This window comes from Vulpes lagopus, chromosome 8, assembly GCF_018345385.1.
Source record: "Vulpes lagopus strain Blue_001 chromosome 8, ASM1834538v1, whole genome shotgun sequence".
NCBI lineage: Eukaryota > Metazoa > Chordata > Mammalia > Carnivora > Canidae > Vulpes > Vulpes lagopus.
Window position 1 is genome coordinate 70,348,256 of NC_054831.1, and position 12,462 is coordinate 70,360,717.

Consider the following 12,462-nt stretch of genomic DNA (forward strand, 5'->3'; position numbering starts at 1 on the left):
GCATTTTCAGTTTCATTTATCTCATGTGATCATTATGACTTTGATCACCGTTGAGAGAGGAAAGGGGGAAGGTATTCTCAGCCTCATTTTGCAGAAGAAATAAAAACTCTAAGGATTAAAAGAATTGTCCCTAATCACCCTGTAAATAGTGACAAGATTCTTTGTGTCTGAGTTCTACAATCTTCCAAAGTGCCTACATATAAATAGGAATGTTTATATTTTCAAGTTTATGCTGTAATCTGTAAGATGCTCTAGTTCTCTGCTAGTTGTGTGCATTTCGAGAAAGGATTTACAGAACTTTTTTTTTTTTAAAGCTCAGAAACAACAAAAGCATAAGGTTTTTAAGAAGGAAATTCATGATTTTCTACTAACATGTAAAATGTAAATTTCAGATTAAGATTAAGTATACATAATTTTTGAAAGTCTGTAATCATGTAAACTCAATTTAATGTTAATTACGTGTATATTTTGGCCTCACTTAATAGGAGTTAAAAGTTCATCTTGTAATGCATTTATTACAGAGTCAAGAAAGAAAAATGAAATGCATACCAAAGGAAACACATACAAATAAAATGTAAATAAAATGCCTCAGTACAAATGTCTTTTGAAATTCATTAACTAATACTGACGAAGCTCCAGTTAGAACCATGTGGTTAGAACCACGTGGGAAATACACTGACTGGAAATCAAGAGTGAAAGAAAAGATATCTGCTTTTTATTAAGACCTGAAGTGTGCTATAATTGGGTTGAGTTTCTACCCAAATGGCCCCCCTCATTCTGACATCTGCAAAGTGTATATAAAACTGCGTTGAGGTGTTATTTTCTGTGGCTGCATGGACACATGTTAAAAACCAAGACCTTGGGAGTCCTTCACAATCATTCCTAACTCAGCCAAGAAACTTGTGTTTCTCTGATTGGGGAGATTCCTATGTGCTTCCCATTGGGGAAGATTTGGGGGCACCTGAGTGGCTCAGTCGGTTAACCATCTGCCTTCACTTCAGATCATGGTTCCAGGGTGCTGGAATCAAGCCCCCTGCCCCCCTTCCCCTATCAGGCTCCCAGGTCAGCAGGGGGTCTGCTTCTCCCTCTACCTTTCTGCCTGCTCATGCTCAACTCTCTCTTCTCTTGAAATAAATAAAATCTTTAAAAAAAGAAAACAAAATATTGGAATTCCTTAGGGCAGTTATAAATATTTGGTCTTCGATCTTTTATAAATCAATGACAAACATGTAGATTCAAGACTAGCAGAGTCCACATCAAGTTTACAATACAATTATCTCTGAAAACATAAGTTGTAAAAAAAAATGCTTCTTGCAAGGTAAGTTGTGAAATATTATGTTCAAATACACAATTTCATTTGGTATTTTTCTAAATGAAAAGACTTGGTTGGAACCTCCCCCTCCATGTATGAAAATTGTTTTCCAAGTATTTTTAATGGACACGTTCATTTTTACATATTATATCGGGCTGCCACATTTTACAAATTATTAACAATTCCATGTCCTTTTTCTCAGACAACAGAAAAATCAGGGTTAATGGAACCAAGGAACCTATAGAATTTAAATCAAATCAGTGGTTTGGAGCAACGGTGAAAGCTCACAAAGGAGAAGTTGTGGTAAGTATGAATCATGGGGATGCTTTGGAATAATCTGTACTCTGAAATGTTTTAAAGCTCATATTTATAAAAATACTTTCATGTAAGATTTTTACATGCCAGATTTTTAATGATAAATTTATCAGTTTTCTAAAAACAAACTTAGTGTTTCAAATTAAGGAATCTCTTCTAGTGTTTAAAGTTACAGGAGATAAACCTTGTTTTCCAGATGAGTTAGATATTTTTGAATATTTTAAAAACAACTAAGGAAGATAGAAAAATAAAAGCTAAATTTTGAGGAGGTAAATATTTTATTGCTTAAAATTGATTTAAAGGGTTGATTACAAATTGATGAGAGAAATAGGACTGCAATCAGGATTCTTTAAAAGTGTATCTATTACGGCATCACTGATCATTTTTAAAACTAAAGGAAAATTTTCTTTAAAAATATAACTACTAACTACATGGTTCTCTGAGTACATTAATACTTTTTCAAGTAAAAAAAAAAACCTCACTCCCAGGTAGCTATCATTGAGCTTTAAAATTCCATGACTTTATAATTTATTCTCTTATTATTTCAAGTAATGATACATGTTAAGTTACTGAGAAATAAATGCCTGTATTAGGCTGACCTGGAAATTTTTTGTTGGGAGAATTTTTTAAGCCATTGGCTTTAATTTCCTTACAATCTTGGAGTAATGACTTTGCTTTTTGGATTTGTTTAAAGATGCTTGAATTATGATTTAATAAGTATCTAAAGGAAATGCCTTGCTTTATTTGGTCTGTGGTTAACCCCCCAAAGAGATTTTGACATAAACAGGTGATATATAGAATACAGATAGCCCTCTTTGGTTACAAGTCCAGAATTTATAGTATGGTCTCTGTAGGATTGTGCTTGCATTAATATGGTTTTCACATTCCAGAATTGGTATTAAAAAACAAAACAAAACAAAACTTCTTCATCCTTTAGTGGTGTATGACAGGTGAATGCTTTGGAAAGCTAATTCCATCTAATAACTATTTGGGGTTAAAAAAATCTTTGGGGCACTGTATTGATATTTTTAAGTCTTGAAAATTTATCTGTCAACATGTGCATTTATTTATTCAGTACTGGTAGAAGCCTTGAGCATCACTGAAAACAAAATCATATGTCATGTTCATAATCAAAACGGTTAATTTGGGGACATGCTGGCATTTCCAAAATTTTGTGAAAAGGAATAAGATAATATTAAGCATATTTCAAGTTAATGTTTTTCCTTTGAGCACTAAAACAGCAGGGTAAAGAAGTAAATGCTACCCCTATGAGACAATTATTAGAACTTGAAAATGCTGAAGTATCCTTTTGAATATCCTGGTGTCATGTGTGTATGTTTTAAGTTTGGGTCATAATCCAAATTCATCTCATCAGGGTGTTTCACATCAGTGTGAAACTGAGCAGATATAAAAAGGAAAACTTTCTAGAGCTGACACCAGGCAAGTACTGGGAAGAATTTTCCTGATGTTTAGGTGTGCCTGAGGATCCTGCAGGTGAGGCCATTTGGCGGGATATGGGGCTGCGCTGGTGAATGCCTCTGCCCACACTCCTGCTTTTCCCCTTGGGACCTATATGGTAAATATATTCATCATATAATTTGTCAGTTTACCAAGAGGGCCCTAAGATAAGGGAACATGATGAGATTCACGTTTTTTAGGTATCTGCCAAGACCTCACAATACCAAAAAAACTCAGGAGTGGAAATATTCTTCTTACTTGATGCTATAAGTTATTTTTACTAAAAGTAGTTATGCATTGGACTGATTATCGAGGACACGTTTGGAATCATGAAAGGACTTTAAAATCAGTGTCTGCTTTCATTTTTCTGACAGCGTTTCAAGAGTGGTACCATCAAATTAGGAGGTAGGCTAGTGGTTCCATATTCTTGGAATCTGCAATTCTGTGTCCTTAGAGACGAGAGCTTGAAGAATCAGGTAGAACACACTTATGGAGAATTCAAGCTAGCAAAACAAGAAAAAGATGCCTACGTTTTCTACATATTTATTTTCTTGCCTCTCTCCTTAGTAATGAAATTAATATTGTTTAATTTACTTAAATAGGCTTTCATAAATTTTCTTTCATATTTGATATCTTTGCAAATATCATGCTTTTGTTAGAATCCAAGCTTCTGGAGAAGTGACCAGAATATTTCATGCAAGAATCATGTGTCCTTACTGTTGTTTAAATTAATTTTTGTTTTGTCATGAATAAAAACCAGTGAAAAAAAAAGTGAAAAATAAAGTCAAGAACATTGTGGTAAGGGTGTCCGAATGAAAGTCATTGTTTAAGAAGTCATGAGATACGCTGTTAGTGATATACCAGGGAAATCTGCAAAACAGAGGTTTATAAATTTGTCTGCATCCTTTGATTTGAAAATAATTTCTTGAAGCAACAATTAGACAAAGAAAGTAACAGTTCACATCACACTGCTTAAGTGATCATTTGATTGTAGATAGGTCCAATATTTTTTAAAAAATAAAAGAAAACATGGGTTCTTTGCTATTAGGAAATAATTATTTTTGCTAGGTGACACTTGTTTCACTTAAAATCTGGCAGGCAGGGGAGGAGGGATTGGGGCGACTCATTCCTTTCTATATGTTTAATTGGTTCTGATTCTATGGTGCATTAAATAATTGGCTTTGGAAGTTTCATGAACTCTGATGGCTGAGGTACTTACCAGCATGCTGGCAGCCAGTTAATTCACCCCCTAATTTAACATAGTTTGTCACGAATCTAGGTACCTTAGTCAACAAGCTAAATCCTTTCATAGTATGAACTATGTCAAGGAAACATTGCTTGTCTTTGATGTGTCACAGGCCTGTGCTCCTTTATATCACTGGAGGACTCTTAAACCAACACCAGAAAAGGACCCAGTTGGCACCTGCTATGTAGCGATCCAGAACTTCAGTGCATATGCAGAATATTCTCCTTGTCGGAACAGTAAGTGATTTTATTCCTTGAAACTGTAATTTAGCTCATGAGCCTTTCCATGGTAGACGGTACACGTAATGTCAGAAGACCAATAATAAGGACAAAGAGATGGGGGTGAAGGTGATGGACAGCCTTTCAGGATGCCTGGCTGTGACACGGGGGCCAAGGCACAGAATTCTGATGATCCTCCTTCATGTTATAGAACATTTCTTTTACATATTTTATAGTAGAATTGACCTATTCCCTATTTTTAGCCTTAAATTCTCAGTTGCTACTCAAAACTCACACTAGATCTAAAGAAGGTGCACCCCCTGCTTCACTTGTTAATGGCAGGATCCGTCTTAGCTAGCTAGTGTGCTTGGAACTGGGGACATTCTGACATCAGCTTTCTGTACACCCTGTTTTTTTTTTTTTTTTAAGAGAGAAAGAGCATGAGTGGGAGGGAAGGACATAGTGAGAGGGAGAGAGAGAATCTTAAGCAGTCTCCATATCCAGCACAAGAGCCCGAAAGGGGGCTCGATCACACAACCCTGACATCATGAACTGCGCAGAAATCAAGAGTCTGATGCTTCACCAACTGAGCCACCTAGATGCTGCACAGCCTGTGCTCTTGACAGCTGTTGCTTTATTTGGCAGCTGTGTGCTCCAGTTATCTGCATGGTACACTTCCCTCCTTAAGGTGTGTTATCCCCATTTTAAAAAATGACTCTGTACACTTAGAACATAAGACTCATCTGGCCATCCTAGGGGCCTTCCAGCAAGGTATCCCCAAAGGCAAGCCTGTGAGTGCCATCTTTGGGGCACTCCTGTTTAATCACTTCCTGGTGGAACACCCACAGACTTGGGACAGTATTTCCAACTGATTGATCAACTCAGTCCTTTTGTGAACTCTTCCAGCTTGCTATGTATCATGTTGGTCCCCCGGGATTTGTCAGAAAGCAACCAATGGATTTTCATTCATATTCTTGATAGTTTGCAAAACATTGAGGAAAGAAATGTCATTAGAAAGAATATTCTGGTAACTGATTTCAGGAAATTGATTTTTTAAAAACGCAATCTCAGATTAGATTTCCAAAACTGTAAGTAAAATTTCATCATTTTGTGTGAATTTTTTTAAATTCAAGATTAATTTTGGCAAAGTAATAAAAAATATCAGAAATAAAGCAATGAAGATAAAGAATGGATCACTGCTATCAGAGGGTTAATAAGGAAGCCATGGAGATTGTATCCAAAGATCAAAGTGGAATAGCTAACTCAGATGGTTTTGGGGGAGGATTTTGGCAAACAGATTTTGACTTTTGTTTAAAATATTGAAATAGCCACTTCCTCACATCATGACAAATGTCAGCTGAATGAATAATCTGTTAAATTAAGATTTTATTTTAGATGGCTTTAAAACAGAGGCTTCTTGTTGATAATGAGACTCAATTATGTATCTATTCAACACATTGAACACTAATTATTCTATGTTTAGAGAATAAACCATAGAACAAGAGAAAATAAAACTCAGTCTTTAATAAATTTACATTCTAGTGGGGGAGACAGACAACAAACATGTAAGTGTTCAGATCCAGCAATTCTACATGTGGGTATAGATCCAAAGGAAATGAAATCAGGATTTCAAAAAGATATCTGCACCCCCATCTGCATAGCAGCGTTACACACATTAGACAAGACCTGAAAACAGTCTAACTGTCCATTGAAGGATGAATGGATAATGAAGATGTTGTATAGATGTACAATGGAAGGTTATTTAACCATAAAAAGAAGGAAATCCTGACATTTGTGACAACATGGATAGACCCTGAAGACATTAAGCTAAGTGAAATGAGTCAGACAGAGAAAAACAAATACCAAACAAAAAGACCACTTATATGCAGAACCTAAGAAAATGAACACCAAAAAAACAAAAACAAAAACAAAAAACAAAAAACCCAAACTCATAGATACAGAGGTGAGAGGTGGGGAGATGGTGAAATTGGTGAAGGTGGTCAAAGGGTACAAACGTCCAGTTATAAGATAAATAAGTACAGGGGATGTAACATCCAGCAGGGTGACTATAGTTAGGAATACTGTGTTGTATATTTGAAAAGTGCTAAGAGAGTAGATCTTAAAAGTTCTCATCATAAGGAAAAAAACTGTAATTATATGTAGTGATAGGTGTTAACTGGACTTGCTGTAGTAATCATTTTGCAGTCAGTAACATAGAGCCAATTATGATGTTATATACCTTGGACTAATAATATGTTTGTCCCCTGTCAATTATGTATCAATGAAAAGATTTTTTTTTAAAGAATAAGTTCAAAATATAAAGCCAGAGAGCAAAAAGTGCTACAATGAAGAAATATAACAAGGCAAGTGAGTAGGGGGACATGCCTGCCTGGGTGGGGAGAGGAGCTTTGAGACAGGACCATGGGAAGGGCTCTTAGCAGATGGCTGTTAGAGGGCAGGGAGAGCTTACCAGGCACAGGCAACAATCATCAGAGGCATATTTTGAGTCCTGTTCCACTCAGAAAGTTGTGTTCCATGATTCAGTGAGAGGCTGTTACTATTATGCTAAAGATAAAAGGCAGATAGAGAAATAAAATCCTGAATGTACTCAGAAAACTAATGATAGAGCTGACATTTAACACTGAACGTATTTCATCAATCCTGTTCGTATCATATTGCTCATGATTTGCTAAAGAGGCTTCCCCATCACAGTAAACTATTATTGCTGAACCGATGGGGCCATCCTTCACATTCTTGCCTTGGTCATACATCATACTCTTCTAACTAACATGGAGGGTGATCATTTATAAAACTTGTCACTGCCTCTTGTTCTGCCTTTTTGACTGAGTGCCTCAGTGATGAGAGAATTCAAGTTAAAATATAGCACATGGTACTTACACATGAGTCTGAGCTTTTATCTGAAAACAAGAATCATATAGTAGGCTTGTGTCTTGAGTGACACAGGCACATCACGGTGCCAATTTACTTACTGTTTTTTTTTTTCCTAAATCAAAGAATAGCTTGACAAAGGTAAAAATGGAGCTTACGTCGAATTGCAGAATAGCTAAATAAATTTCCAAGGATTCTTTCAACTTTAGTGGGCATCTACAGTTTTTGTATTTCTCGTGGTCAACCTCTTACTACAAATACTTCTTCCTCCTTAAATTCACCCAAGGAGCAGACTTCCTGTCCTTCCCTCAGGAATTTACAGTCCATTACCACAAAGCCAGCTTGTTCAGGAGCATATGGTCAATATCACGGGAGGAAATTCAGCAATATTATTTTCAAAAGAGATTTTAAAGAACTCTCTCATGCTCATTCCATACCACAAACATATCCCACTGATACATTAAGCAATGTGGGAACTAATCTACTCATTCATATTCATGACATGCCTACAGCTCTTATGATCATTCATAATTCAGGTGAGGATTATTTACATACATCCTTCCATTCTACTTTGAAAGCCAACAAACAGTAGTGAGTGAGCAGCGTGATTCTCTGGATTTCTGAGTTCATTATGGGACATAATTGTAAAGTTTACAGATGCTCTGAAGTTCCAGGAAGATAGATTCTTTTAGCTCTCATAAACTATAAATCTAAGACAAAAAATTACCTCACATTCCCCTATAATCACTGCTTTGAATAAGCATTCAAAATTGGGTTTTTTTTCTCAATGAGGTTTGTAAAAAATTAGTAATTTCTCTTAATTTTTTCAGTTTCTTGTTTTGAAACAAAATAATTTCAAAGAGTGGTCATATTTCTTCCTTTTTGAATAATTTACAATATTAAAAATGAAAGAAAGACTTGATTTTAAAAAGGATTTCTGAAGAGGTTGTACATTAGGAAAATACATTTCTGAATATATACAACATTACACATGTATGTTTACATAATCACACATCAGGTATTTATATATATTTCTGAATGCATACTTCTATTTCTATTTACATATGAACTTCCAGAAGACTTGTACCCAGATACCTGAGGTTATACAGATGAACCTTTAGGGAACTTTATAGCTTTTGGAACTACAAACCACAAAAGTTTCAAATAAGGAAGAAATTTCATAAAAATACAGTGTAAGATGTTGTGCACTTAAAAATTGCAGAGGGTAAATCTCATGTTAGATATTTTTACCACAAAAAATGAACAAACAAGGGGACACAAGAATTTTTTTGTAGGTGATAGAAATCCTTATTACTTTGTTTTTTTGTGATGGTTTCATGAGTGTATGCATGTGTCCAAACTCATCAAAATGCATATATTAAAATATACAATTTTTTTGTATATTAAGTATACCTGATTAAAGCTGAAAAAAAAACCCTCAGCTTTAAAAATAACTCACTAGGCATCAATGGACATTTGAATTAAAAACAGGTATTATCATAAAGAAAAAACAGTGTATGTGATAAAAACACTGTATTAAAATATACAGGGAGCATCTGGAGAAGAACGGATGATAACAATGCTAAAATTAGTTATGTACTCACCAAAGGGAAGAAAAAACAGAAGACACTGTAGAAAAAGCTAGAAGGGCTGGATCTATCAAAAAGCTTCTGGAACAGGCCCACCTAGTCTACAAATTTTTCCTATGATGATGTGCATTTCCTTTCTTGCTCTCTTATTTTAGTCTCCATTCAGGAATATCCTTGATAAAAAAGCAGTAATTATTTGCATGTTCATATCAAACTACATAATGATTGGGATTCCCCCCTCCACTAAAGTACATTTTGATTTTGATCTTCTACACTTTAGAAGCTGTAGACAGTACAAGTGGCAAGTACTAAATTCCTGATCCTGACATCCTTATAACCATGCCCGGGGATCCACATGTTGACCTTCCCATAATTTTTTAAATGGTATGATAAGAACCTATTGGACATTCAGTTGGTGAATTACACTGGATAAAATACAAGATAAGCCATTACTGGAGGGCTTTCTCTTTTGCAAACACTGATATTCCAGTGTGCCCACGTGGTCCGTTGTGACCAGAAATACAATTTCCAAACGTACCGAACTAATGATAATAGGATAATTTTAAATTAATTTCCTGTTGGAGACCATTAAAATCAGAATCTTTGCTGGGGCCCTCAGCAGAAAGCATCTACCCAGGTGACCATGTTTGCCTCTCTCTTTCTCAAGGGATTTCCTTAGGAATGACACAAATGGCTTCACACAGAGCATGTGGGCCACTCAGAAACACATTAGCACCCCTTGGAGAATGCAGAACATAGCTGACAGAAGGAGAGTTTATGTCTTCAAACAAACATGAGTTGTAAAACCCAATTTAATATCTCCAAGGAACATTATTCCTGATGACCTGACTACAGAATCACAATGATATTTAGGACGAGAAAATAAATTGAAATATATCTCATAGGTTACTTGGAATGAATTTCTAAAAATATAAAACAGATTGATCATTTTAAATTTAGAAGTCTACAGAGAAAAAACAACAGAATATCCTGAATTGGTTATTAAAATATATCTTGGGAATGACGATGGAATAACACTTCTATATTTTGGTCATTCTAGGTAATGCTGATCCAGAAGGCCAGGGTTACTGCCAAGCGGGATTTAGTCTGGATTTTTATAAGGTGAATTCCTTTGGTCTTATAGCTTCTAATATTTGTATTATCTGTTTGATTTTTTTTTCACCCTCACTCTCTCACTCCCATCCCTATACCCCTGTCCCCAACCTCCCATCCCAATATCCACTACCACCAAAAGAACTTTTAGGTGTGTATCAAACAGTTGCCTGTTTTGGCAACTTCTTCAAATGTTTTTGTTTGCTCTTTATTTTTATTAAACTATTAAAATAGCACAGAAATACATAGGATAAAAAGCAACAGTCTTCTTCCCATCTCTTATGATAGTCATTTTAGATGAAAAATCTCAAAAACTCAGAGAAATGTGCCTCAAAAAAAAAAAAAAACAAATCACAAGAATCTGTAAATTGCTTTATCTCTGTAATTCACTGATGACGTTTAACATTAGTGTTTAAATTCACACATCCTTTCACAAAATTAAAAGCAGAGATGCCTAGTAAGCTAAGAGGGGACAAAGGTTTCATGGTTTTGAAAATAGTATAGAAAAAATTTTCAGCATACAAAGTTCATTGCTTCTTTTTATCATTTACCTTTTTTTTCCCCATTGAAAGTTAAGGATGCAGAGGTTGGAAGGTGGGGTTTTAAGGAGAAGGAAAATTTTATATTTCTTAGTCTAGAGTTTTTGCTTTCTCCCCTGAGAAGGAGAAAGGGGGGTGGTTGCAGATGTATGGAAAAAATAGGCATTACTGTGGCCTTGAGATAAATAGAAACCGAATTTTCTTTTTGTTGCCAAGGCTCAAAAGACCATGTCTGCTAAATAATACAGCATTAAACTTGTACATATTTTGCTTACCTGAGGCAGTGCCAAAAAACTGAATTTATATATTCTCAAGGGAGAGAATTCAACTTAGCTAATTGAGTCAAATGAAAATTATTTAATATGCTAACACACTAAATAGTAGAAAGCAAGAAAAGGAAATAAAATAAGCTGCATGACTCCAATAGAAAGGCCTCATTTAAAAATTGCTTTTTATTGTATAACAAATTGTTAGAGCAGTGCCTATTAACATTGATTTATATCACCTTTAAAAAAAATCTGTTTGTTTTTTTTTTTCCTAATTGTTGCTGTTTCTGTTTTGTAGAATGGAGACCTCATAGTAGGAGGACCGGGAAGTTTCTATTGGCAAGGTATGTTCCATTAGCAGAAAAGAAATGCCCCTTTGTTGTTACTAACAAGGAGATGAAGCACAAGTAACAATCAAATGTTGACCTTTTAATAATTTTATATCCAGATTCATAGTTTCTCAAATGAGGTATCATTTCCCATTGTACTTTGTTATATAAATGATATTTTAAAACACTGTTGCAACTTAATTCATTTATTCTCCAAATATTTATTGAGGCTATGCCAGGCTTTATGTCAGATGCTGGGGATACAGTGATGAGTCTTGAGAGTACAGGAGGCTTCTCCAGGGTGGCTGCTTGCAGATACTTCATCCTCTGAACACTGGTGGACAGGGGACTGAAATACAACCTGTGCTCTGCTTAAGGAGTCAGGTACAGGACAGCATCTGCCCAGATGGGATGATTCCTTCTAATTCTTATAAAGGTGTTACATAGGCCAGCAGCTGCCCTAAGGTCAACTAACTTGAAAATGAGCAACCCTGACCTGAGATCTGAACTTTGCTAAGAGGTAACTAGCAAAGAGAGAAGGGACCGTATGGAAAGGTGCTATGACCCAAAGTTGAGCAGTCAGGTGAGAAGGAGGGAAGCCAGGGTGACCAGAGACAGAAGATCATGGAGGTATCGAGCAGCCCCCCTGGTCATGAAGGGCTTGTAGGCCAACATAGGCAGCTGTGTCTTTATTCTAAAAACAATAAGAAATTCCTGGTCGATTGCAAGAGTTTAAAATAGATGACCTCAGCTACAGTATTTGTTGCTTGTCTTGAGAATAATGGGAAACCACTAGAGGGTGTTAATCATGGAATGCTATGATCAGATCTGTGTTTTGAAAAGATCACTCTGGCTGCTATATGGAAAATGGATTGGAGGTTGGCCAAAGTGAGCTTATCAGCAAACCAGTTATAAAGTGATAAGTTAGTTACAAGTTTATAAGGTAAATTAGCAATAAAGATACAATGAAGATGCTTGCTTCTTCATCCTCCTATACTCTCAAGAGTGGTAATGGTATAGATTGAGGGCAGCCCAGCTGGCTCAGCAGTTTAGCGCCGCCTTCAGCCCAGGGCGTGATCCTGGAGACCTGGGATCAAGTCCCACGTCAGGCTCCCTGCACAGAGCCTGCTTCTCCCTCTGCCTGTGTCTCTGCCTCTCTCTGTGTGTGTCTCATGAATAAATAAATAA

The 12,462-nt window shown here is 35.9% G+C and overlaps 1 protein-coding gene across 1 annotated transcript in view; it reads left to right on the plus strand.

The window, feature by feature from the left end:
- ITGA8 (integrin subunit alpha 8) overlaps nt 1–12,462 on the plus strand; it is a 168,145-nt gene that overhangs the window by 23,088 nt on the left and 132,595 nt on the right. Inside the window, exons 3-6 of the mRNA XM_041767597.1 lie at nt 1,515–1,615; nt 4,444–4,567; nt 10,088–10,149; nt 11,244–11,289. Of these exons, the coding sequence (XP_041623531.1) occupies nt 1,515–1,615; nt 4,444–4,567; nt 10,088–10,149; nt 11,244–11,289 (333 nt within the window). The remainder of the gene's footprint in view (nt 1–1,514; nt 1,616–4,443; nt 4,568–10,087; nt 10,150–11,243; nt 11,290–12,462) is intronic.